The following is a 27,812-nucleotide window of genomic DNA, read 5'->3' as shown; positions in this document are numbered from 1 at the left end:
TAAAGTGTATTATACTTAAGGAACTACTTTTTCATTGAAAACGTCATGACATGGAGAACAGACGACGGTCGACGAAACGAAAGGCAAAACTACAGAAGAGTGACGACGCTTGGTTTTATCCACTGAGCTAAAAATATAACTGGAGGCACTGCCATGGCAGAAGTCTGTCAAAAGCGTGTCGCTGATTTTGTTAGGTTGGTATAGCAGTGAGTTTTTTTTATCCAATAACATGGCTTCTATAACTAGGTTGGTATAGAAGTGAGTTTTCTTATCCAATAACATGGCTTCTTATAACTCACACCTCACGCAAACATGGCGGCTGGCGACACGCATCTTTGACATTCAGTGCTACCTCCAGTTAGAATTATAGCTCAGTGGTTTTTTCCAAGGACAAAAAAGTTGGTTATTTTTGTGACGCGATTTGTTATAAAGGACATTCATTATACCTGTTTATGGATCAGCTGAAGAAAATGGTACTGTATTGTTAGTTCTGTCCGGTGCACTGTAGAGGTTGTGTTTGGTTTACAATTTGTTTCTTCTTATATTTGTCATTTAAAACCTCGTTTAACCAAATAAAACTATCTAATCATCAACAATAACTCATCCCCTAAACAGTAAAGCACAAATAATAAACCTTAACCCTAGAATCATTAAAATAAAGTTTCGTCAGCACTAGCGCCCAGTGTCACTGGACATGAACTAGATACAAAAAAAGCTTCCAAATTTACAATGGGAAGAGAAGTCTACTTGTGTCGGTTAGTCTATGGCAGTAACCTTTACTTTTTATTTTTATGTTAATAAACAAACGAGGTTTTAGGTACCCGTCAAATATTATACATCTATTATAATATTCATATCACTATCTATAATAGTTAACATAACCTTTAATGGAAACGAAAAGTAACAACAGTTTATGGATATTTGCTTGTTATAAAACATATACTTCAATTGAATGGATAAACTTCCTCTTTGTCCTTTGTCGTCTGTGGACTCCCTCTGGACTGTAACCGACTGACTGAAGTGATTTAAAAAAAATCAGTCTGCGCCAGCAGGCAGCCTGTTTTGTTTTATTTCATGTTCTTCTCAATACTAATACTATTCATTCACATTTCAAACTCATAACGAAATGCCGGTCCCCTGTAAATTAGTTAAGTTAAAGTGTCTTGTGTTATTCTGACTGTGTTAGCTTTAGTTTCTAGGATTTTAGATAGGACATTGTGATATATTACTGTTGAAATATGGAGGAATTTGATGTGGACGACCCTTCCCCGCTACCGAGTACAAGTAGTACTAGTACTAGGCCTAGTAATAGTAATAGGCCTACTTCCGACTCAAGCCTAGGCCTAGGCCGAACTAAACGTCAGATTGCTGTCGTTTGGAAATATTTCCAAAGAAGTGGCTTGAATCCTGCTGAAGGTAAATGTAATAAGTGTGGTGATGTTTTAAAGCTCAAAACTGGCTCGACCACTTCGATGATAAGACATTTAGAGGGGAAGCACCCTGATATCTACAAAGAGTACATTAATGAGCAAAAGCAATCCGAAAACAAAAAGTTGACAAAACAGCCGAAACTTTCCTATTTTAAGCAACCTAAGATTAATGATCTATTGACTAGTGGGGAAAAGTGGCCACCACATCACCCAAAGGCAAAATTAATAACGAATTCCATCACTAGGTGGATGGCAAAAAGTCTACATCCTTATAGCCTTGTGCAGGAGGAAGGCTTTGTTGATCTAATGAAGTTAGTTGAGCCTAAATATAAGGTTCCATGCAGAACAACATTTTCGCGGAGCTTGATTCCAGAACTTTATTTATCAACAAAAAACAGAGTTGAGGAAGACATAAAAACTAATTTGGAAAAGGGTTTAAATTCTGTGGCCATTTCTTCAGATTTGTGGACATCGTCTGCCAATGATTCGTTTTTATCAGTAAACGCTCACTTTGTTGATGACAGCTTCAGTCTAAAGACTCACTGTTTGGCTAATGCGCACTTTGAAGACGAGCACAATGGAAGGAACATTGCCGGAAAATTAAAACAAATTGTTGAACAACAATATGGACTCAGGCCTCAAACAGTTCGTATATTCGGTTTGACTGACAACGCCTCAAACATGGTCTCTGCTATGACACTCGTTGAAGATTGGACCCACTTCAGATGCTTTGCCCATACCTTACAGCTAGCATTAAATGATGCCAAGAAAGATGTGACTGGCATGTTAAAGATGCTCTCCAAGGCCAGAGCTATAGTCGGCCACTATAAACACAGTTCAACTGCCCAATCAAGACTAAATAAACTGCAACTGCAATTGGGACTGCAACCCCTCCATTTAGTACAGGACTGTGAAACTCGCTGGAACAGTGAGTTTCACATGCTGTCGCGGTTGATTGAATTAAAACAACCTCTCTCAGCAGATTTGGCAAATGTTGAAAAAATTGAAAATTTAAACTCAAATGAGTGGGAATTAGCTGAGGGGTATGTAATTATTCTCAAACCTCTGGAGAGTGCCACTACTGCAGCCTCTAGCAGTGCTCTTCCTACCCTGTCTTCAGTCTTGCCCATCCTCGATGGGATAAAAGCTGTTCTGAGAAACTACATTCAGGCTGGTAAGAAAGGACTGATGTTTGCTAGAGCCCTTGAAAAATCTATTAAGTCAAGATTTCCTGATGGACAATATTTAATGAAAAAAGAATATGTATTGGCAATGACCATTGATCCCCGGTATAAGACAGTGATCCTTGACGATGAACATAAAAGAGTAGCAAAAGACTTGCTTCAAAATGAAGCTGTCAGGCAACTAGAAAAATTAAAACAAAAAGAGTCTATGTCCAGTTCATCTACAGCAGCTACAGGGGAGGAAAGCTGTGAAACCCAGAAAGGTTTGTTTTAGTAATTTTGATTACTTTATTCTGTTTTGGCCTATACAAATATTATTTCAAATACAATAAAATTAAACTTTAATATAATTTTGACAATTAAATTTTTTTAACTAGTACGATTTAACTTTTACCACTTAAATGCATTAAGCGAAAAACATTGTATTACAATTACAATACACAATGTAGGCCTAATTAAATTTTGTTTCAATTAGGTTTAGCTATTTATTATTATTGTTATTTCACTTAAAGGATTTATTATTTACTGATAAAATATCGGACCTAAAATGACTTCCACTCAGTATTAAGAAAGTTTCTGAAAGAGTAACTTATGTTTGGAGACCTATTGTGCACATATTTCATTTAGCTTTAATAAATGTTATTTTAGTTTGATAGGCCTATCTTTTTTTAGGTACCCAGGACCAGGACCAGGACCAGACTTTTTCTTTATGGCATCACTTCCAAAGCCGGTCCGGAACACCAACATGCGTAGTAACATCAGTAGCCATATCAAATCAAGTTGATGCTTTTCTATCTTCTCCCACAATAGACTTAAAGGAAGATCCATGCAAGTGGTGGAAGATGAATGCTTGCATGTATTCCTTCTTGGCACCTATAGCCAAAATGTACTTGGGTGTACCAGCGACTGAGGTTGAGAGTGAGCGAGTTTTTTCCAGTGCCGGAAACGTAGTAAGTGAACGGCGTCGCAGATTGAAACAAGAACATATAAGTGAACTAGTGTTTTTGCACCACAACATCTAACTTAGTTACCAATGTTACCACAACTTACTTAAATTTGTTATTTTATAGCCTTAGATGTTTTTTACGTGAGGCTAACTACATTTACCTAAACTTCCAGTGCAATTATCTTTTTTGTAATTCAAAGTAGGCCCATTATATTTACCTATATTAAGTTTATTTGACTCTTTATGATTATTGATTCTAAGTCTTTGTTGTTTGCTTAGGCCTAAATGGCTACAATATCTTATTTCTTGTTCCTAATAGTGCAATTAGTTTTTTTTTTGTAATTCAAAGTAGGCCCATTATATTTGCCTATATTAAGTTTATTTGACTCTTTATGATTATTGATTCTAAGTCTTTGTTGTTTGCTTAGGCCTAAATGGCTACAATATCTTATTTCTTGTTCCTAATAGTGCAATGAATTTTTTTGTAATTCAAAGTAGGCCCATTATATTTGCCTATATTAAGTTTATTTGACTCTTTATGATTATTGATTCTAAGTCTTTGTTGTTTGCTTAGGCCTAAATGGCTACAATATCTTATCTCTTGTTCCTAATAGTGCAATTAGTTTTTTTTTGTAATTCAAAGTAGGCCCATTATATTTGCCTATATTAAGTTTATTTGACTCTTTATGATTATTGATTCTAAGTCTTTGTTGTTTGCTTAGGCCTAAATGGCTACAATATCTTATCTCTTGTTCCTAATAGTGCAATTAGTTTTTTTTGTAATTCAAAGTAGGCCCATTATATTTGCCTATATTAAGTTTATTTGACTCTTTATGATTATTGATTCTAAGTCTTTGTTGTTTGCTTAGGCCTAAATGGCTACAATATCTTATCTCTTGTTCCTAATAGTGCAATTAGTTTTTTTTGTAATTCAAAGTAGGCCCATTATATTTGCCTATATTAAGTTTATTTGACTCTTTATGATTATTGATTCTAAGTCTTTGTTGTTTGCTTAGGCCTAAATGGCTACAATATCTTACTTCTTGTTCCTAATAGTGCAATTAGTTTTTTTTTTGTAATTCAAAGTAGGCCTATTATATTTGCCTTTATTAAGTTGTTTTGACTCTATAAATATTGATTCCAAGTTTTTGTTGTTTGTTTAGGCCTATATGGCTACAATATCTTATTTCTCTTTACTAATACATGAACTGTCTTATTTAGGAACAACTTACCTTACATTGAGAGGATACACCAACTTTGTTCATTTTTCTCTTCAATTTAAAAATGTTAAGGCTTATTGCAGAAATTGGTCTACTGGTTTTAGCGCATTAACTTAAGATTTATCTGGACCACAATTCAAATCAAAGTTAAGCTAATTGATTCTGTTCTCGTCCCATGTTATTAATTAGGGTCTATTAAGGTTTAGGTGTTGAAGAACTACAATATGTATACTTTTTAGATATTGACTTGTACTTGTAGGGTGTATAAAATGTATTAACTCAAATTGAGTTATATTCTCTTTTTCTTTTTTCATTAATGTCAAATTCATTTTCATAATTTTACTCAACCAGTATTTATCATGTTGTTTTGGGTAGCCTACAAAATATTCCAATCAAGCCTAATATTGACTGGATATTAAATAACTGGAACTTATTTTGTCATTAAAGTCACTATTATTTGGCCTTATGAATCACTGTTATTGATTGCTAGATAATAGATATTGATATTATGAAAAGAAAGACTGTTTTACACTGTAAACAACTGTGTTCAAGTGTGTGTAACATAAATGTAGGCCAATACATTTATATTAAATGTAGACGTGTACATTGTTTTATTACATGTATTTTCTGGTTTAATTCTTATTTCATTTAATCCATTACAGTACTTTTATTAATGCTATATAGTTCTCCATAGATATCTTATTGATATGGTATGGTAGGATGGATAGGATTAAAAATGCATATATATTAGAAAATATGTAGGTGAGGTTAGGTTCACACAAATCTGTCATGTAATAGGTTAACGTAAATGTGTACTGTTCTAAATAGAATTGGATACAAAAATCAGGTAAAAAAAATAAAGAAAACAAAATTATTACTTAACATTTGGGGTATAGGACAACTTTATTTTATGAAAATGGACCTAATGCATTGCTTTTATTAAGTAAAATCACACTAAACAGGTACCTAGTAACTATATATATACTTACCAGTTGTTTTGAACATTGTTTTTAAGTGCTTGAATGAATTCAGCACTTACGTAATTACTCGCTCGAAATTACTCGATACTCGAAAAAATAACTAAATACTCGACTCGACTCGACTCGAACTAAAAAATCACTACTCGCACACCCCTACTTATAATCAGATTGCGTCTGTGCGAATCTGTTGCAAATCTCACTTCAACGCTTTTCACATCGTAAAAATTGCAGAATTGCTGTTTTATTGTAAAATTATCGGATTTAAAATTCATATCGTATAGGCCTATGATGAAATAAAAACATATTTGGTCACACAAAATTTGTTTACGAGAGGATTTTTCACATTAAAACTGCATGAAACTTTGTCTTTATATGTGTAAATTAGCTGATCTGAATTGTAAACGTTTTTATGACTACTGAATTCCCGTACGTAGGACGGGCTAACACCTCGTATTACTTTAATAACATTTGAGAAGTTTTGTTAAGTGTAAGCAGTGTGAGGAATGTTTTATTACTATAAAAAGTCAAAACAAGTAACTATTTTATAAAAATTAATATTGCTTTTATTTGATGATTTATTTTATTTTAGGATAAGTTGAACTCTATCCTAACTGATATCACTATGTTTTCTAATCGTAGGCATTTTTAATAAGCTAGGCAAGATTAATAAAAAAATGTTATACTGATGTTTTTTAATAAAATATTGTAAATATTCTTGCCTATTATCATTATTTTTGTATTTAAACAGTCATCTAACAATGTTACGAAATCAGGTAAAAATTTTGAACGTGTATTTCCCGTTGTGTATGAGAAGGGAAATCCGTCTCGATCTCGTCTCGAAATTTTATGAGAAATAAAAAATCTCGTCTCGTCTCGAACTAAAAATCCAATCTCGTCCATCCCTATTGTAAACCTTGAAAGATGTACTGTGACGCAAAATTCTAAGGGGGGAATAAACTAATATTCACCTAAGTCAGGCTAGGCCTACCCCTAGAACTGGCCACACTCAAATTTCTTCCCCGGAGTGCTCAGAAGGAGCCGAGAAAAATCCAGGGGTCAATACGAAGTTGTCACGGCTTTGACTGATCAATTTATTTAAATTTTATCGAAGGCTCAGAGCTCTAGAAGCGCTCAGGAAATTCTGCAGACGCTCAGTGGGAGCTATATCATCCCAGCCTTCGTAATAGTGTTTTAGAAATTTTGCCTAACTTTTGAATGACTCTGTAGGGCCGACGAGTATTCAATCTTAAGCCAGTGTGATTCAATTACTCATAATAAACTTTAAAATAATTAACTAAAGGCCTAGGTAAATAATATAAAATCGAATATAATGTAAAAGCAATTCCTACAGAGTCGTTGGGGCCTAATTAATATAATTGGACGGATAATTTGACGTGAGATGATTTAAAATAAACATTAATTTACATAGCTGATTGTTCAAATCAGCCTGCTCCCAAGACTTGGTTCTTTCACCCGCCAAAGACGGGGTTTAGAACTTAGACGACAAGTCTCGGGGTATTAAAACGTCGAATCGATTAAAATAATTTAAGTAATAATTCGTTAAGCGGATGAAACAAATGTAATTTCGTGGACAATTAATTTAAACGGAACGAAAGATATCCTCCGCTAGTCACTGACCGGCAGGAACTGGCGGGTCGACAAATATAATCGAACTTAAAACGGGTGAAAATAAGTGGCAGACGAGTATACGTATGTCAAAATAAAACGAAAATAAAATGAACGTTAGAAAGTCTAACAACGAAGTTAGCTAACCTGAATCAATAACGTAGAATCGTATGGCGTGATCGTAATTTCGCAAGAGCTCCTCGTGAACAAGTCGACGGTTGAACAGCGAATAAAAACTTGTCCGGCTCAAATCCCGATTTCCTCGGCCGCGGCTCAAGCGCTGCGGTGGCGATTTCGGAAACTAGCCAAAAGCTGATCGGGGATTCGCCTGTTGAGCCGGTCTAGTTGTCGTCTGTCGTTGGTCAACAAACACCAGCTTAAGGTTATGTTGACGTGGTCGGTGATAAATACTTGTAAAATCGGTCGGTTTAACTTTATTATGTGAAACGGAGTGCTATTATGAATAAATATATCGTTGTGGGTGTGTTTGTGTACTTCACTGTTATTAAAAGTAGGCCTACGTTCTTTGGCCCATAGCCCAAGCTATGGCCAACACATAGGCCTAGGAGTAGGATGTTGTGGGTAAAAATCGGGTAAGTTATGGTGTTTGTTGACTATCAATACGTTTTTTTACCCCCCTTAAAATTTGGTACCTCACAGTACTAAAACTTTTGTTCGAACCATATTTGCGAATTATTTCTATTTAAAAGTAAACATAGAGAAAAACAAAATTTTGCACTCTGAAACAAAGCTTTTAACGAAGTTTAAATTTTATATCTCCCTAAGTATTGGTTTTAGAAAAATGTTGTAAATACAAAAGTTGTAGGAAAACTAACCAGAAATAAATCAAAACAAATTGCAGCTCGATAGCTTACATAGCATTCGAGTTATGATCAATTAAGTAAAACACTGCAATTTCTTAGTTTGGAGTGGGGTGGGGGGGAAAGCTCAAGGGGTAGAAGTGGGGACTTTTGGGAAAATAAACCTCTCATGTGGTTCTATCACATATAAAAAATCCAGCTTTTTACCATTTAGTTGCGATAAAAAAAAATTATTGACTGGGCTAAAAATAGGTTACACAACCAATAACTTGATTCTTTTTTACTTGTGGGTGTATTTTGAGTTTGCAGTTATGAAAGCACCAAGCCAAGTAACTTAAGCACTTTAATTAAAGAGCATTGTTCTTACCCAGACCAATTTCAGTCATGAGCAACTATATTATATGTTGTTTTAAGTAAGGCTACATCTTTTAATAGGTTACACATTCACTATGGGAAATTTTGACGAGGGTAATCTTCCTGGAGGTAACTTCAAGAATAAAATCGTAGTATTCATATGGAAGTGCTTTTGTGGTTAAAATATTGTTTTTTTAGTGTTTATTTTTTAAAGTGTTTTCTTCAAGCAGCATTTTATGACCCTCAAAATATGCTACATAGGCCTATTGGTTTGATATGATAAAAAGTTTTGTTAAATGTGTTTAAAAAAAAAAATTAAATAACTACCCTATAACATACTTTAACACTTATTAATTCACTAAATAAAATACACATACAGCTAGAAAATGGCTGGACTGCTTCTCTTCTAAGGCTTTATTATTACTGTATTTAATTTTTTACGTTGAGCCAATATATAACACGATGAATTTGTTTTCTAAATTCATATGTAATTTTGCGGGGCATTGAGCCGCACAGGTTCACTAGTAAATAATAAAAGTACAAAATTCAACATACATAACAAGAGTAAATCTATAACAACACAAAGCTGTGCAAAACAACAAAACTAAATCATTAAGGTTAAGAACAGGTGAAAAAAGGGGTTTGCTGAGGGTAATTTACAAGAGGCGAGAGGAAGGAATATACAGAGAGAAGCACCTTGTACCGGAAATTCTGGCTTAGCTTTTCACTGATCAGGATTATAACTTTGTACAAACACATTCAATTTTTTCTTGAACTCTGCTTGGCTCACTTTTTGTGTTCTTAGACCAATTATCAATTATCAATTATCAATCATTAAGATGGGGACACCTAAATCTCTTTGACTCTTTATTGACTAAATCCACTTGTGCTGCATTTCCCAATTGCATCGAAAGAGGAATCGTACTGTGGTACAGGTATGAAGTCGGGTAATGCTGTCTGGTGAAAAGATGCTGCGGTCGAGTTCCTTGAGGTATGTGAAAGTCCAATTTTGTGAGAATTTCAGGACATTCCACCATTACTGATGGAAATTTATTAGAGACAATTTTAACTTTCTTTATCAAATTCTCAATAAGTTATGAGTTCAAGTGATAGTAGAAGTAATGATAGTGACTCTAAGGCAGTGATGTTGGAGAAGAGGTAATTAGATTAAAAAGGGGTTTCAAACAAAGGATAAACATCCACAATCCTTTCCCACAAAATTTTTCTAAAAAGGATGTCTTTATTCTCTTTTATTAGCTTTAAAACATTGTTATCTTGTCATCAGACATCTCACACTGGAGTATGTTGGGTTATCCTGAACAACAACAATAAACAACCATTAAATGTAAAAGTAGCTAATTCATGACATGTTAAAAGATAAATAAAACATGTGACAATTTGCAATTTTTAAATTGTCACCTGTCGGAATTGTCATTCCTGTCACCTTTTATGAAACGGGGCGCTTATTCATCATAAGACTATCTTCTTTATAATTGTAGTAAACCGAAGCTTGATATAAATTTCTCATGTTCTTTTGATATTTCTCTATTTCTTCAGCACTGGTAACATCAGTGTGTCTTCGGCCAACATTAACACAAGTGGACAAAGCACGACAGGTACCAACACGACCAATCCTGGTAACCAACAGACGACAGTGAGTGTAGGTTCAGCTACATCTCCTGTGGACAACAAACTCAACATAACTCTGCCTAAACAGAGACCTCACACCTGTGAGGAGTGTGGCAAAACATTCTTGATGAAGCATCATTTGCTCACTCACATGCGGGTAGTGAGTAATCATTTTATTGATCTATTTTAGTTATAAATAACTAGTTAACTATAAATTAACAAGAGGATCTACCCACAAATTCACGGATGTACAGAAGCCACCATTAAATTAACTTTGACTTTATATTTAATTTAAAGGGCCCAAGTTCAAGAAATCGTCATCAGAAGAAATGTTAAAAGCAGCAGAACCTTCATACCTTACGTTCTGAGGTGGCCGAGGTGGTTACTTTTGTACCTGAACTTGCCGCTCTCTTTCACGACGTCCTGTTAAAGATCGGTGACAACCTCTTGGAACGACCAACCGACATGTTTTGTTAATCTCATATTCATGGATTAATCAAACCCGAAAAGAGTCTTCAATTAATGTTTTTCAAATAATCTAATTACTTAAATGCTCAAAATTTACCAAAAATTCCTTGTTTCAAATTGAGTGGTAACATTGTAGACTGCTGTTTGTCCCAGGTACACACTGGTGAAAGGCCATATGTATGTCCTGAGTGCAACAAGAGCTTTGCACTAAAGCATTGTCTCAGCACTCATCTGCTGCTACATACAGCCGAACGCCCTTACAAGTGCAACGAGTGCAACAAGAGCTTCACACTTAAACATCATCTGGTGAGTGTTGCATAACCCTATATCCTCATCTAATCCATTGACATAATCATATTTTATTTGCACATAACATTCTTTACATGTGTTACATACAGAATAGGTGCATTGTCAGAGTTACAATTATAAGGATATAATACCCCCGCCGCAGCAAACCTGCAGACTTAGCGAATTTCCATCTGCCTGATTGGATTTAAACTAAAATGTCTCCTTAAAAATATCACATTTATTGAGCGGAGCGAGCGAAGCTCTTATACGTCGACTTTTATGCATTTCGTAATACGCAAACTCCTCCTAGACGGCTGAATCAATCGTTTTCAAATTTTGGATGGTGGTAAAGACCATATCGGTGAGTGCCAACATCTATATGGCGTTAAAAATAACTCTCAGGAATCCGCCCCACTGGGTCTCAAAGTTTCAATGTAATCCTTATGGAAGCAGTATTTGACACATAAACAAAGACATATGATCAGCTGTTGACTTGTGAATGCAGTAGATAAATAAATAGCTGATAGCATTATTCCACAGATATTAGAACATAAACGGTGGTATGGATCATAAAATAATCAAATGACGACACTAGCTTGAGGTCCGCGACGTAGGAAGTGTTAAAGGAAGTAAAGTACTAAAGGTGAACAGTCTGGAGTGTGCAAACTGTTTATGACGATTAGATTTAGGTATCTGCATTCCAAAAATTATCAGGGAAGGGAGGAAAACGAGTCCACGACGTAGGAAGTGATGAAGGAAGTAGTCAAGGCAAGCTGTCCGGAGTGTGGGAACTGCTTATGACCATTATATTAAGGTATCGGCAATCATAAAATGCTATGGAGGGGAGAGAAACAGGTCCGTGGCGTAGGAAGTGGCGAAGGAAGTAGTAAGGAGAGCATTCCGGAGTGTTGGAACTGTTTATGACGATTAGATTAAGGTATCTGCAATCATAAAATGTTATGGGAAGGGAGCAAAACGGGTCCGCGACGTAGGAAGTGATGAAGGAAGTAGTCAAGGCAAGCTGTCCGGAGTGTGGGAACTGCTTATGACCATTATATTAAGGTATTTGCAATCCTATGATGCTATGGGAAGAGAGGGAAACATGTCCCCGATGTAGGGAGGAAAACGGGTCCGCGACGTAGGAAGTGATGAAGGAAGTAGTCAAGGAAAGCTGTCCGGAGTGTGGGAACTGCTTATGATCATTATATTAAGGTATTTGCAATCCTATGATGCTATGAGAAGGGAGGGAAACATGTCCGTCACGTAGGAAGTGGTGAAGGAAGTAGTAAAGAAGAGCAGTCCGGAGTGTGGGAACTGTTTATGACGATTAGATGAAGATATCTGCAATCATAAAATGCTATGGGAAGGGAGGATAACGGGTCCGCGACGTAGGAAGTGATGAAGGAAGTAGTCAAGGCAAGCTGTCCGGAGTGTATGAACTGTTTATGACAATTAGATTAAGGTATCTACAATCAAAAAAATCTATGGAAAGGGACGGAAACAGTTCCGTGGCGTAGGAAATGGCGAAGGAAGTAGTCAAGGCGAGCAGTCCGGAGTGTTGGAACTGTTTATGACGATTAGATTGAGGTATCTGCAATCATAAAATGCTATGGGAAGGGAGGGAAACAGTTCCGTGGCGTAGGAAGTTGCGAAGGAAGTAGGAAAGGCGATCTTTCCGGAGTGTTGGAACTGTTTATGACGATTAGATTGAGGTATCTGCAATCATAAAATGCTATGGGATGGGAGGAAAAAGGGTCCGCGACGTAGGAAGTGATGAAGGAAGTAGTCAAGGCAAGCTGTTCAGAGTGTGGGATCTGCTTATGACCATTACATTAAGGTATCTGCAATCATAAAATGCTATGGAAAGGGAAAAAAACAGGTCCGTGGCGTAGGAAGTGGCGAAGGAAGTAGTAAAGGCGAGCAGTCCGGAGTGTTGGCACTGTTTATGACGATTAGATTAAGGTATCTGCTTTGACTTTAAAAGACCTGCAATCATAAAATGCTATAGGAAGGGAGGAAAACGGGTCCGCGACGTAGGAAGTGATGAAGGAAGTAGTCAAGGCAAGCTGTCCGGAGTGTGGGAACTGCTTATGACCATTATATTAAGGTATTTGCAATCCTATAATGCTATGGGAAGGGAGGGAAACATGTCCGTCACGTAGGAAGTGGTGAAGTAAGTAGTTAAAGCCAGCAGTCGGGAGTGTGGGAACTGTTTATGACGATTAGATTAAGGTATCTGCAATCATAAAATGCTGTGGGAAGGAAGGAAAACAGGTCCACGATGTAGGAAGTGGTGAAGGGGGGTAGTCAAGGCAAGCTGTCCGGAGTGTGGGAACTGTTTATGACGATTAGATTAAGGTATCTGCAATCCTATGATGCTATGGGAAGGGAGGGAAACAGGTCCGTCACGTAGGAAGTGGTGAAGGAAGTAGTAAAGGCGAACAGTCCGGAGTGTGGGAACTGTTTATGACGATTAGATGAAGATATCTGCAATCATAAAATGCTATGGGAAGGGAGGATAACGGGTCCGCGACGTACGAAGTGATGAAGGAAGTAGTCAATGCAAGCTGTCCGGAGTATAGGAACTGTTTATGACAATTAGATTAAGGTATCTGTAATCATAAAATGCTATGGGAAGGGAGAGAAAAGGTCCGAGACGTATGAAGCGGTGAAGGAATTAGTAAGGTGAGCAGTGTGGAGTGTGGGAACTGGAAACCGTTTGTAGCTGTTAAATTAATGAATCTGCAATGCTGAAATGCTATGAGAAGGGATGGAAGCATCCCCACGACATAGAAAATGGTGAAAGAAGTAGTAAAGGCTAGCAGTGCGGAGTGTGGGGAATGTTTGTGGTAATTAGATTAACGTATCTAAAATACTAAATTGCTATGGAAAGTGATGAAAACAGGTCCACGATGTAGAAAAAGGATTAGAAAGTATTAAATTATGAGCATAGTGTGAAAACCGTCTGTGGCAGTTAGATTGATGTATCTTTAATCCAAAAATGCTATGAGAAGGGAAGGAAACAAGTCTATGACGTAGGAAATGGTGAAGGAAGTGGTAAGGCTTGCAGTGCAGATTGTGGGAACTGTCTTTGGCAATTACATTAATATATCTGCAATCCTAAAATGTTATGGGAAGAGAGGGAAATAGGTCCACGACGTAGGGGGTGGTGAAGGAAGTAGTAAAGGTGAGCGTGTTGAGTGTGGGAATGGATTAATGTATCTGCAAAGCTAAAACGCTATGGGAAGAGACTGTAGACTATAGGTTAAAATAATTTCGAAGCACGAATCGATACATATTTCGATACATGCAATAGTTTATAATAGAAATTTACATCTGAGTTGACAACAGCTGATTTTTACTCCATAGAGAATAAAAACAAATTTTACTCCATAGAGGATAAACACTTTTTTTACTTCCTAAAGAGTAAAATTGCTACTTTAGACCCGCAACGCATGCATTAAAAACGACTGGTATTACTGCAGTATGACCAAAACAATATAATATAAACCCTTGATGACTCCGCTCAATTTTGTGGATGCCTCTGCGAACGCCACCTAGTTCCCTATTTTAACAGAATTAGTTTAATGAGTACTTAGGTTTGCTGCAACAGGGAGGGTAAAAAAGTTTTTTTTAATGTAAAATATTAAAAGGTACTGTGGTTTAGTAAGAAATTAATGTATTTTCCAAATTTGATCAAAATATGCTCATAAACAAGCAAACTACAACAGTTGACTTATTCTCCATAAGAATAACATGGGAATTTTAAAATTACAATTATTTTGAATTTTCTCCGTAACAATTAGGCGCATAATAACGCTTCAATATACTAAATTATTTGTTTTTTTAAGCTCTACAAAATGGTTTAGAAACAAATTGTGAAATTTTGTGTTTTTAGGGTCAAAAATGGGAAAAACCTATTTTTACCCCCCATAAACCCCCGTTCCCATAGTCCGATCATGCTGGTTCACGAACTCATTCAAGTTTATCCCGCCTTACACCTTCAAACCAAATTTTATCAAAATCGGACAAAAATTACTCAAGTTATCGTGCGGATGGACACATATATATATATATATATATATATATATATATTAAAATTAAAACATATATAACAAAGTACCCTTTTAGTAATTATTTTATTTTTCATGACGACATGTTTCGGAACTAAGTCCATTGTCAAGTCATTTTTACCATAACCTCATTCTTTAAACTAACAAAATTAAAAATATAATCATATGTAAAAATAATAAAATATGTTAACTAAATCTTAATACATTTTGGTATTAATTTTTTTCATTATACTATATGAATGTTTTTCTTTCTTTCCTTATTTTTTCAATTTTATCGTAGATAGGTTGGTTTAATTTTGGAATCATTGTGTTGAGTATGTTGTTAAAATTTTTAAAGAATGAGGTTATGGTAAAAATGACTTGACAATGGACTTAGTTCCGAAACATGTCGTCATGAAAAATAAAATAATTACTAAAAGGGTACTTTGTTATATATGTTTTAATTTTATTATATTAGTAGCCCTAAAAATGCAAGAAAATAATATATATATATATATATATATATATCTATATATAGATATATAAAAATTTGAACGAATGGTGTTTTTGGCCTCTGGGGACATCAAAATGAAAAAGTAAATCGGTCCCGGGCTTAGGTCTTACCATGAGACCTACGGTAATAGCTACTTCCCTATAGGGAAATTCGCTAAAAAATAAAATAGTAATCGAGATAATAATATAAATTAACAAAATTGAATGATAAAACTAATAAACTATTCTAAACTAAAGGGGTATTGTAAAAATGTGCAATTAAATAAAAGGCTCTGTCAATTAAGAGTTCACCTATTTTATCTTTAAAATTATTTTCATTTAACAATTTATAGATTGCATGCAGCACATTTTACAGCCTCAGCCCAGCATATAGTGGACTTTTTTCATAAAGGGTCAAATGGTGCCTTGGAAATCTAAAAATGTTTTCATTTCGAGTATTATATCTATGGTTGATTTGAATTGATTCTGGGAAGTTGTTTTTAGCTGAATGAATGTAGTTTAGTGATTCCAAAATGTACGGTCCTGTTAGGGTGTGGATTTTTAAATTTCGTAAAAGGTTTTTGCATGAACTACGTGGATGAGAGCAGGTCATAATACGGATAATGCGTTTTTGTAGCCTGAATATTGATTTGACTCCGGTAGCCTGACCCCATAAGATTATACCATACCTCAATACTGATTCTACATAAGCATGATAAACCATTTTCAGAGTTTCTTTAGGAACACAGTCCCTTAAGTGCAGAAATACAATTGACATGGATCTAAGTTTACTTTTTAATTGATTCAGATGTACATCCCATTTTAGTGATTCATCTATGTAAACACCTAGAAATTTATGAGAAGTTGCCAATTTAAGGGATTCAATTTTATTACCATTATTTCTGACGAAAAATTTTATTGTTTGCGTTTTTTCAAGATTAAGTTTTAATCCATTGTTCAAGAACCAACCCTCCATGTCATGAACCACATTTTCAAGAGAAGATAGCATTTCAGAAGTACTATTATTTTTTATCAAGGCTGTTGTATCATCTGCAAAAAGAATTAGTTCCTGATTAATAGCTTTAGGGAGGTCATTAATGTAAATTAGAAAGAATAGAGGACCTAAGATTGAACCTTGGGGCACACCTGCCAATAGGTTTTCCCATGGCGAATAGTACTTGATCTTATCCAGTGTTATTACAGTTCTTTGTTTTCTATTAGAAAGGTAAGAACTCAATAGAGAGTGACAACTTCCCCAATACCATAATCACTCAGCTTGAGCTGAAGGACTGAGTGATCAACACAGTCAAAAGCTTTGGACAGGTCACAGAAAACACCAGCTGTAGCCTGAGACCCGTCCAAAGCCTGGTTAACCTCATTTATAAACTGTGTTAGTGCATAACCCGTGCTTAAATTTTTCCTGAATCCAAATTGTTTGTTATAAAATAGATGATTGCTTTCAAAATAACTAACCAATCTCAAATTTATGACCTTTTCAAATATTTTAGAAAAATTACTCAATACAGAAATTGGACGGTAATTGTTAATATCCGATTTAAGGCTCTTTTTAAATATTGGTGAGATTTGGGAAAGTTTTAGTTTATCCGGAAAAATTCCATGTATTAAACACTGGTTAATAATTTGAGATAAAGGTTCGGCAATGACATTAACAGTGGCTTTTATCAATTTAATTGGGATCTCATCCCAGCCAACGGATGATTTGTTTTTTAGTGACAGAACAATCTTTTTGATTTCCTCCACATTAGTTAGCCTGAGGCTGCACAAGGATATCCCATTATCATTACAGATATGTTTCACTGAAGCATGGACTCCATTGACAGTAGCCTTTTGAACATTTAAGTTACTTACTGTATTCGAAAAAAAATTGTTAAAAACTTTATCAATACTTCCAGGATTACCAAGCTCATAACCATTTGTATCTTTCAAAACTATTCTTTCTTTTGGTTTTTGGTTTGTATTCCAAGCTCTTGATTTACAATTTGCCAAGCTGCCTTAGTTTTGTTTTCTGATGTTTTTATAAAACTGCTATTCGCTAGTAATTTTGCTTTTTTTACAACTTTGTTAAATATGTTTTTATAATGCTTAACATATGTAATAAACTGTTGGTCATTACTGAGCTTGGCTTGCATGTGCAATTGTCGTTTTTTTTTTTACTTGAAATTTGTATACCTTGAGTAATCCAGTTTACAGAGAAAGACTTGGTTTTAGAATTATTACTATTATTTTTAAGAAACTTTGGAGGAAATATAGAATTAAAAGTCAAAAGAAAATCACTTAAAAAGTTACTAAAGTTTTCATTTGGGTTCAGGACTGGATCAAATGTAAAATTAATATTTTGGTTTAAATATGTACAAAATTCATCAATTTTTCTATTTGAAATTATTCTTTTGGTATATGAACTTGTATTATTATTACCAGTAGTCAATATATTCTTATATTGCCCAGGGAGGCTCAGAAATATGGCGTTATGGTCAGATAAACCTAAATCATTATTCAATTTGTGGTCTACTTTATACATTTTTTTTGTAATCATGTTATCTATACAAGTAAATGAATTGGCAGTTATTCTAGTTGGCTCATTAAACTGCAAACAGAAACCATTACATTCGACAATTTCCTTAAACCTACTTGTGATTGCATCATCTTTTAAAATGTTTATATTAAAATCCCCTGTTATAAAAACATTTTTCCTTTTGGTTTTTTTTTGTAAACTAACAAGTAACTTTTCAAGTTTGTCCAAAAACAATTTACTTGAATTATAATTTGGCACTGTATAAATGGAAAAAAATACTGAATTGAAATCTACAAGTTCGATAGCGGAACATTCAAAAATAAAATCTTCATTTAAATAAGAAAACTCCTGTACAGTTAAGTATTTACAATTATTATCAACTAATATACCTGAACCACCCCTTAGACCACTATTTCTGACATAAGAGTCGGCCCTTCTAAAATTATCTATTGTGTTGAGTAAAGAAATAGAATCATTATCCAACCAAAGTTCATTCAATGACATGACTTTAATATTTAATTTGGACTGTGATAAAAATAAATTGAGCTCTGATTAGTAGAATTTAACCCTTGACAATAATTGTAGTGCATTACTAAATTAAATTTACTGTAAGTATCACTGTTTTTTTATGAATCTGAGCTAATATTTCTCTGAGCTTTACTGTTGAGATAGTAAAATTTGTCTAGAACTAGTTTAGCAGGCATTTGGTCTTTGTCAGGATATCTTAGTTTAAAGACAAATGTAAGCTATTATATAAGGAGGAATCTACATCTATCACTGGATTGCTCTCACCACTTGACACAACACATTTACTCTGCTTTTTGGCACTTGACACTGATGGTTTCCTCTTCAACACCTCATTGTAGTTGAGATGACCAGGAACCGTTCGGTAGCCTGTGGAGCCAACATCAGGAACTTCTATTGCAGAGGGATGTTGTTGTGTTGAGGGATGCTGATCTGGTGATGACTGCTGTTGAGGGCTACTAGGTGGTGATTGTAGCATTGTAGCTGAAGTTGAAATTGTTGTTGTGAAATCATTTCTCTTGATTGTGATACTTTTTGTAATTCTTGTTGAAGTTTGAGGGTGAATTGGGGATGGGAGAGTCCATGATGGAGAACACGCTGAGCTCCTGGTTGCATGTTGGTGACAACTATGACCAGTAAACCGGTGATATCATGAAACTCGCTTATCTTCATGGCAAAATGCTCAATCTGCACAAGATCTCGGACACATCCCATTGGGGAGCAGATTAGCACTCTGAAGCTCTTGGTTTTAATATTGTCTGTCAGATCTTTGAAAGCAGAGTTATAAGCATCCAGCGTGGGTTTGCTATTGAAGTGTTCTTTGGTTATAAGGCTGTATACCGTTGCTTGTTTAGGATTGGTCCTTTGGCATGTCAAAAAGTTTGTTAGGCAATCTTTTAAGTCAGGCTTCCCAAATAAAATAAAAGGGTTTCCTCAAAGCCACGGCCACACCCGCATCATTCTTCTTGGGTGATGGAAGTCGCCGGAGATGGTATGGGCGAAGGCTACAGAATTACACATATGAATCAATATTTCTCATGGATTGGTAACTACTTAACTGTAGTAAAACACAATCACACATCTATGATTCTCTCCATCCTCAATATTTTGATAGTTTGGATTCAATGCCGATTTCAAAATTGCACCAACATCGAATATTTTTGATCAAACAATTTTCACTATTTGGCCTCTGTGATTACTTTAAAATCCCAAGATTCCCTTCGCTAGATTGTAAACTTACTCTAAAAGACGGAAACGAAAATTCCCCAATACCATATTTTGGGTCTTCCAACATCAGAGAATCTCATTTTAAAATTTGACATAGTGTCCACCGATAAGGAGACCCGGGAATTATGCGTGAATTTTGAATTCCTACCGGGAGTTTTCAATTTACCCCAATCCCTCATGACAACGATGACGTTTCCGTGACCGCTAGAGACGATGATGATGTCCTCACGCCCATGGGAGATGGTCAATATTTTGCCGCAATCGTGGGAGACGATAACGATGTCTACACAACCGCAGGAAATATCAGAATGTTGCTGCAATTGAGGGAGACGATGATGACATCCATACGACAGCGAGAGATGATAATTATGACTACACTGGTGTTATGGATGATCAGAATTTGGCCACGATCGTGGAAGACAATGTTTATGTCCACATTACCACCCCGATAATTAACATTTTACCATGATCGCAGAAAATGTTCATGAGACTGCAGAAGACGATTATGACGTCTAAAATGTAGCCCCGGGATATTTTCATGGTTTTGCCATAATCGCGGATGATAATGACGATGTTACACAACCGCTGGAAATGATTATAATTATGCCACGATCACAGAATACGATTTTAATTGTTGACAGTTATGATGTTTTTGTTACCGTTGAGCGATATTTTGCCACGACCACAGAAGACAGTGGTGACGTTTCCCACGGCTGTCCCAGTGACGGTTCCGTAACTGAAGAAGACACTCAGGATTTTGCAGTGATCGTGGAAGAAGGTGATGATTTCTTTATGACAGCGGTAGATGATCTCGATATTACCTCGAGTTTAGATTGATAGACAATTTCAGGATGGCACACCTCTAGCAATAAAGTTTTCTATTGATATTTTTTTGTAATATAGCCTAATTTACCTTTGATATGATTTATTTAATGTGTTTAGAAGGGTTTAAAACTTAAATTGGCTAGTTAGAATGTTCTCATTGCTGCATTAATTTTTTCTGTAGGCTACTTGAAAAATAACCCATAACTCCAAAATACAAAATAAATTATGGAAGTACATAAAGACAGGGGTTAGTGTAGTAATCCAAACAGAAATTTGGTAAAATTTTAAAAATGGTTTAAATTGATTTTTAGCGAATTTCCCTATAGGGAAGTAGCTATTACCGTAGGTGGCATGGTAAGACCTAGACCTGGGACCGATTTACTTTTTCATTTTGATGTCCCCAGAGGCCAAAAACACCATTCGTTCAAATTTTTATATATGTATAGATTTATATATATATATATACGTCCGTGATTTTGTCCGATTTTGATGAAATTTGGTTTAAAGGTGTAAAGCGGAATAAACTTGAATGAGTTCGCGAACCAGCACGATCGGACCATGGGAACGGGGCTTTACGGGGGGTTTAATGGGGTAAAAATTGGTTTTTCTCACTTTTGACCCTCAAAACACAAAATTTCCCAATTCCCCTTTAGATCTTTTTAAAGAGCTTAAAAAAACTAATAATTTAGTATATAAAAGTATTTTTGTTCGATTATTATTAACCAAAAAAATTTAAAAAATTGTAAATTTAAAATTCCCATGTTATTCTTACGGAGAATATTGTCAAATGTTGTAGTTTGCTTGTTTATGGATATATTTTGATCAAACTTGGCAAATTTATTTATTTTGTACTAAGCTATCAATACTTTACTCAAAAACACACTTTATTAGTTTCTTTGTAGCAGCAATCCTAGGTACTCGTTAAACCTAATGTTATTAAAATATATTTAACTGAAAATCAATTCAGACAAATGGAAATTTGCTTAGTCGGCAGGTTTGCTGCGGCGGGGGTATTCAGGTTTTGGTATGGAGAATCGATCAATTTTGATATTGATAAATTACTTTTTTTTGATAAGTTATTCATAAATTGCAGGTTTAAGAATTAGTTTTTTCAAAGTAATATTTAAAAATTGCATTCTTGTGTCTAGAAAAATTACATTAATCACTAATATAATTAATTTTGATCTTTTAACTGAGTAAGCTTTTCTTATTAGGCTAACTAAAATAGCAAACTGTGTTAGCCCTAAGCATTGCAGGGGTTGGCGTGATAAAACGTGCTGGAAAGTTTGGTATAAAAAGTATGACCTGAACTACCTGGAATTACTCGTGAATTTTTTCTGGTAGGCCTGGTGGACACCCTGTTTGAGTAGGGACCTTGAAATCAAATCTAAAAATACCCTATGAGGATCTGTATATAAGATACTTAAGTTTAGATTTTGCTACAAAATTCATTAACAAAGTACAGTACTCTTGCGTTATTTCCAGGTGAGCCATGAGCGTGTCCACACCAGGGATCGACCGTTTGAGTGTACTGAGTGTGGACAGCGGTTTCCTCAGAAGAGGCATCTTTCAACACATATCAAGTTCCATTCTGGAGAAAGGCCATTCTCATGTCAGGTATATTAAATTAGCCTATATAGTGTGAGTTTTAATTTGATTAGTACAACTATAGTACCTCTAGTGGGGGAGCAAACTGGTCTAGTGGTTAGAGCGTGGGACTTTTTGGTCCCTGAGGTCCCGGGTTCAAATCCCGCCAAATCACCAATGGATTTTATCTAAGTGATAGCATAGACTAAGCAACACAAGTAGACTCCTCGTCCCATTGTAAATTTTGAAGCTTGTTTTTCGTGTCTAGTTCATGTACATCAACACTGATCGCTGGGGCAGACGAAATTTTGTTTCTATTATTTTAGGGTTATTTTCATGATTTGTGCTTTACCATTTGGTTATATAACTAGGAGGCCAGTTATTGTTAATGATTATATTGTTTTACTTAATTAAATGAGGCTTTAAATGACTGAAATAACAAGAAACAAATTGTAAACAAAACACGACCCCTTCAGTTGGACGTTGTAATATTTCATTTAATTCATTCATTTTTTTTAGCATGAAGTTTCTTAATATGTTAACTTTTGTTCATACACGTTTGTTATTAGTCATTCCTCAGAAAGGCTGGCCTAGTATTCATTTTCCTAATTTATACAATTTCATTAATCTGTTCAATTAATCATTAATAATATTCTTTCCATAGCCTATATATATATATGTATATATAATTTTTTTTACAAAACCCAAAACTTGTTTATTTATTAAATTTGTAAGAGAATTGCAATACATCAAAATTTCTTATAATATCATTTCAAAATCCTATATATAATACGAGTAAAGTTTGAATACTTGTTACTTCGATCTGGGAATCGGCTCATGAAAAACGTTTATATTTACGTTACGGAATAACTAAGTTCTGTGTCAAAAATAAGTTTTAGACCAGTGGTATAGCCAGGAAAAATCTATTTTCGCCATAATATGAGTACAAACTTTTGAAAATTTAACATGGGCCTTATGAGAAATCATTCCGTCATTATTGTCATTTGTTTACAGTTTACATCATTTTAAGACATAACTCGACGTTCTGTACCCACGGGCACCTCAGCTTGCGCATGCGCAGAAAGCTCTTGAAGCACTTTCCGAGGTTACTGTTGTATTCTGATGTGTATTAGCTTCTGACTTACAATCTTGTCAACTTTGCCGACTCGACTTTGCTCCAGTTCATCAAATCGTTTCATGTATAAGAATTTGTATTACATTATACAACTTTCCAGAGTAATGAGTTTCTAATCCATTAATATATTATTCTCAGCTTTATTACTGTTTATTTAATACTTTTACCAATATAAACGAGCGATATATCTTATTTTTTATATTTTTAATGGTTTTATTAATAATTATCATCACTAAATTACTCTTTTCGTTGGTTGCTGTGTCGTGTCGTTGTCAATAATGTCGTCTTAAGGTCGATTCACACACAGTTACGGAACGTCACAGTCCAGTCACTTCAGGCACGTCACAGTTAACAAAAATATCCTTTAATGGAGTTTCTATTGCGCTGTCTACACTTATCCGTTGCAGTCGGGTCAGTCGCTCTACCAGCATCCGTCAGTTAATTTCAGATTTCTTTCCACCGATACTTTTATATTGTTCGGACGCCTGACAGACCGGTAATAGTGTTATTGTTGTTTAAATGGTTGTATTTATATTTTGAGTACAGTTTGTAACAATCAACAAGATGGACAATGAAAACTTGATAGAATGTAGGTTTATAATTTAAAACTTTCGACTGTAAATTACTGTGAATTTTAGAGACGGAAGACTGACTGAAACCAACTGACGGACTGTTGACTGAGAAATTGCGGATGCAACTGAGACTGAACTGTTACTGGACTGTAACGGAACTGTGACTGAACTGATATGTGTGAATCGACCTTAAAGGTCGATTCACACACATCAGTCACGACACGTTGCAGTCCAGTCACTTCAGGCACGTCACAGTTAACAAAACTATTCTTTAATGGATTTTATATAGCGCTATCTACACTCACCCATTGCAGTTCCGTTAGTAGCTCTGCAGGCGTCCGTCAGTCAATTTCAGATTTCTTTTCACCGATATTTTTGGATTGTTCGGACGACTGTTGGAACTGTTTGAGGTTAGAAAAAAGTGTTATTGTTATTTAAATGGTTGTGTTTATATTTTGAGTACTGTTTGTAACAATCAACAAGATGGACAATGATAATTTGATAGAATATAGGTTTATAATTTAAAAAATTGGACTGTAAATTACTGTAAATATTAGGTAAAATTAATTGACTGAGAAATTGTGGATGCAACTGAGACTGAACTGTAACTGGACTGTAACGGAACTGTGACTGAACTGATATGTGTGAATCGACCTTGATTCTGACTGATGTCAGATGTTACACTGAATCGGTTACAGGGATAATAATTAATTGTAACTAGAGGTGTGCGGATAGTGAAATTTCATTTCGGATCGGATTCGGATTGGATAGTTGAGGCTCGGTTCGGATCGGATCGGATATTGGGAGGCTCGGATTCGGATAGTTCGGCGCGGTTAATAATAAGCTGCATATGTATTTTTAACCTATAAAACAATGTAAAGCTGTGTAAATAAACTTAAATGACGATTTTGAACTATAGAATTTCAAATTAGCCAAGTCCACAGTTTTCTCTCTCTTGAAAATCACAATTCACAACATTTATTTTCAAAAGTTGGTTGCTTGAATTAAGTACACTAGCAGCCAAAATCTTCATACAACACCTTAGCTCAGCAGGACTGATGTCAAACGTTTGGGCTTGTTTACTTGAGGTTATGTTTTATCTTGATTCCTGGTTCTCACAAGCCAAGGAGTTCGATCTCAAGTTTTCACATTGTATTTCCTTACGTTTTTGGAACGGATTATTGGCCTTAAGTGGCATTTTGCGGGTTTGCCAAGTTTAGAAAACATCACTAATGCACTAAGATGGGCTCTAGCTCACGATTTGATGTTGGGCAATTAAATTAGACTTTATAACTGTGTAAAAGGTGTGTATCCCTGAATTTATAAATTGCATTCTACACTTATTCACTGCCAAACATAATTCAGTAGAACCTTGATGAACCGAGAATTACACTAGCCTACATAACTTCATTACCCCAAGTAAAATACCAAGATAATTTTTATAATCTCACTCAGTGGGGAACCCAATACCACAAATCAATATTTTAAATGAATACAAATATTTGGTAATAATTGTTTTATTAATATTCCCCTTGAAATTTCAATTAATTTGGTGTAAAATTTGACAAAAATCGGCCATTTTGACCGATTATTAATACAGTACCGAATACCAATAAAGTAGTCCATTCATTGGTAATTAAATAATAGGTAAAAATTAACCGATTTTCGTCAAGTTTTACCCCCCTGCTGTGCGCTATGTCACAAAAGCTGATAACGACATGGGTGATTAGTAACCATGGCAACTTGTTGAATGCGTGATGAAGGGAAATCCAAGAAATAGAAGAACAAAGAGAAAGAATAACGACATTGTTATCTTTATACCCTTTTTACAATTTCCGTTATTGTTATCTTTATGTAAGATTTTATGATTTTGTTTTATAGGTTTATAAAATAATTCTTTTTAACTACGGGAATATCAATTTATGATTAGGGGTCTGCGGTGCACCGAAAAAGTCGGTACGGTACAAGCTTAATTACCGTCATCGGTTCGGTACAGCATTTTACACGGTACAAATTTGGTTCGGTACAGCCTAATTATAATAATAAATTACTTTCAGTTTACTATCGTAGTCAACGACAGTTGGTTCCCGAGCACATAAAAGTCTTATCAGATGTTTGTTTACGATCTTCATAATTTATTACTAGGGTGATGATGCGATAAAAACCCCATTATCAATTCCAAATCCATTAACATTTTATCACGACAATCGTTGTTGTATTCAAGTACTTCCAAGAACTGTTTAGTTTTATCACTTTATTTCTTTACGACTTTCTCCAATTCTATTTTATCATAAAAATAATAGTTTTATGATGACTGATAAACGTTATCTCTAACTCAAGTTTTTATTTTCGTAGATATTCAATTTGCCGCTGGCCATTGCCTACTGCCATAAAACTGTTTATGGCTACACATTAAACTTGTAACTAATCTACAATCTTATTTTATTAGTTAAAATATTTGTTATAGATAGTTTAATTTCAACATCAAAATACAATATTGCACAATCGTGATATTTCATTGACCTTTATTATGCATCCGGTATTGCTGTTTCAGAAGTGAAGCACGTTGATAAATTATAAATTGATATTCCCGTAGTTAAAAATAATTATTTTATAAACCTATAAAACAAAATCATAAAATCTTACATAAAGATAACAATAACGGAAATCGTAAAAAGGGTATAAAGATAACAACGTCATTCTTTCTCTTTGTTCTTCTATTTCTTGGGTTTCCCTTAATCACGCATTCAACAAGTTGCCATGGTTACTAATCACCCATGTCGTTATCAGCTTTTGTGACATAGCGCACAGCAGGGGGGTAAAACTTGACAAAAATCGGTTAATTTTTACCTATTATTTAATTACCAATGAATGTACTACTTTATTGGTATTTGGTACTGTATTAATAATCGGTCAAAATGGCCGATTCTTGTCAAATTATTGCACCAAATTTATTGAAATTTCAAGGTGAATATTAATAAAACAATTATTACCAAATATTTGTATTCATTTAAAAGATTGATTTGTGGTATTTGGTTCCCCACTGAGTGCAGCCGAGCGGCACTAATGAGGGTCGGACCTTCTTGGGGGTGAACAATAGACGGCTTATCAGACCCTCCCCTCCCCCGTGGTCTGGAGAAAGCTTGTAAACAAACTATTGCACAAGCATGACTTGACATTGGGCTGCTTCAACTATAATTTTGTCAAATGAACTGTGATGTTTCAAAATCAAAAACAATAATTTGGGACCATACTGCTTAACAATAATGGACTGCAATTATATTGTTGAACTGAACATACAATCCATTTTTAACAACCTAAGATTATACGTAGATATTTTATCTTTCTATTGACAACCCCACAAGCATAGTTGTTATTGTTTGCATAATTTTTCTTTTCGTTATTCAAGCCTTTTTAGTTTCCTATATTTTTGTGTTGTGTTGAAGGTACTTTATGCAATCTAAATCTTATGAACTAGATAGTTATTTTGCTACCCTCATTGTAACCTAATCAATTTATCATTATATATAGGCCCTCCTAAATAATTAGGTCTAGGCCTGGGTCTTTTGATTCTTTGGAAGAGCTTTAAAATATACTAAGAAATTGGATTGAGCCTAAGATAAACTAATGATTGATATGATTGATATTGTGGATGTTAACTTTATAAATGAAAAGACAATAATCTTACTCTGTGATAATCCAAATTTTAGTTTCAGAAAAAAAATTTTCAAGTGTTGTATCCATCTTATAACTAGTTTTGAAGCTGATACAAAAATATTCTCTTTGCCATTACTTCATCATAACCTCTAGTGAACAGCTGGCAACTACACTGTCATCGTACTGAATGCTTTTAGGCCTATATGTTTAAAAACATTTTTAAAACAACTAGACATTGTGTTGGTTGGAAATAATTGACCA

The 27,812-nt window shown here is 34.8% G+C and overlaps 2 protein-coding genes across 2 annotated transcripts in view; both read left to right on the top strand.

Moving 5' to 3' along the window:
- Positions 1-27,812, top strand: part of LOC128985673 (zinc finger protein 774-like) — a 77,089-nt gene that overhangs the window by 21,803 nt on the left and 27,474 nt on the right. The window contains exons 3-5 of the mRNA XM_054405441.1: positions 10,119-10,350; positions 10,812-10,964; positions 22,086-22,217. Coding sequence (XP_054261416.1) covers positions 10,119-10,350; positions 10,812-10,964; positions 22,086-22,217 — 517 coding nt within the window. The remainder of the gene's footprint in view (positions 1-10,118; positions 10,351-10,811; positions 10,965-22,085; positions 22,218-27,812) is intronic.
- On the top strand, positions 1,216-3,757 carry LOC128985674 (zinc finger BED domain-containing protein 4-like). The gene is made up of 2 exons (XM_054405442.1): positions 1,216-2,877; positions 3,287-3,757. Exons 1-2 carry the CDS (start codon positions 1,239-1,241, stop codon positions 3,634-3,636), a joined length of 1,989 nt encoding a protein of 662 aa, XP_054261417.1. The 5' UTR covers positions 1,216-1,238; the 3' UTR covers positions 3,637-3,757.

The sequence above is a fragment of the Macrosteles quadrilineatus genome, unplaced genomic scaffold (genome assembly GCF_028750875.1).
Source record: "Macrosteles quadrilineatus isolate MER2022 unplaced genomic scaffold, UCM_ALF_1.0 Scaffold_2__2_contigs__length_208266976, whole genome shotgun sequence".
Taxonomy (NCBI): Eukaryota; Metazoa; Arthropoda; class Insecta; order Hemiptera; family Cicadellidae; genus Macrosteles; species Macrosteles quadrilineatus.
Note: the sequence above shows the minus strand (reverse complement) of the source record. Positions and strands in the feature narration are given on the sequence as shown.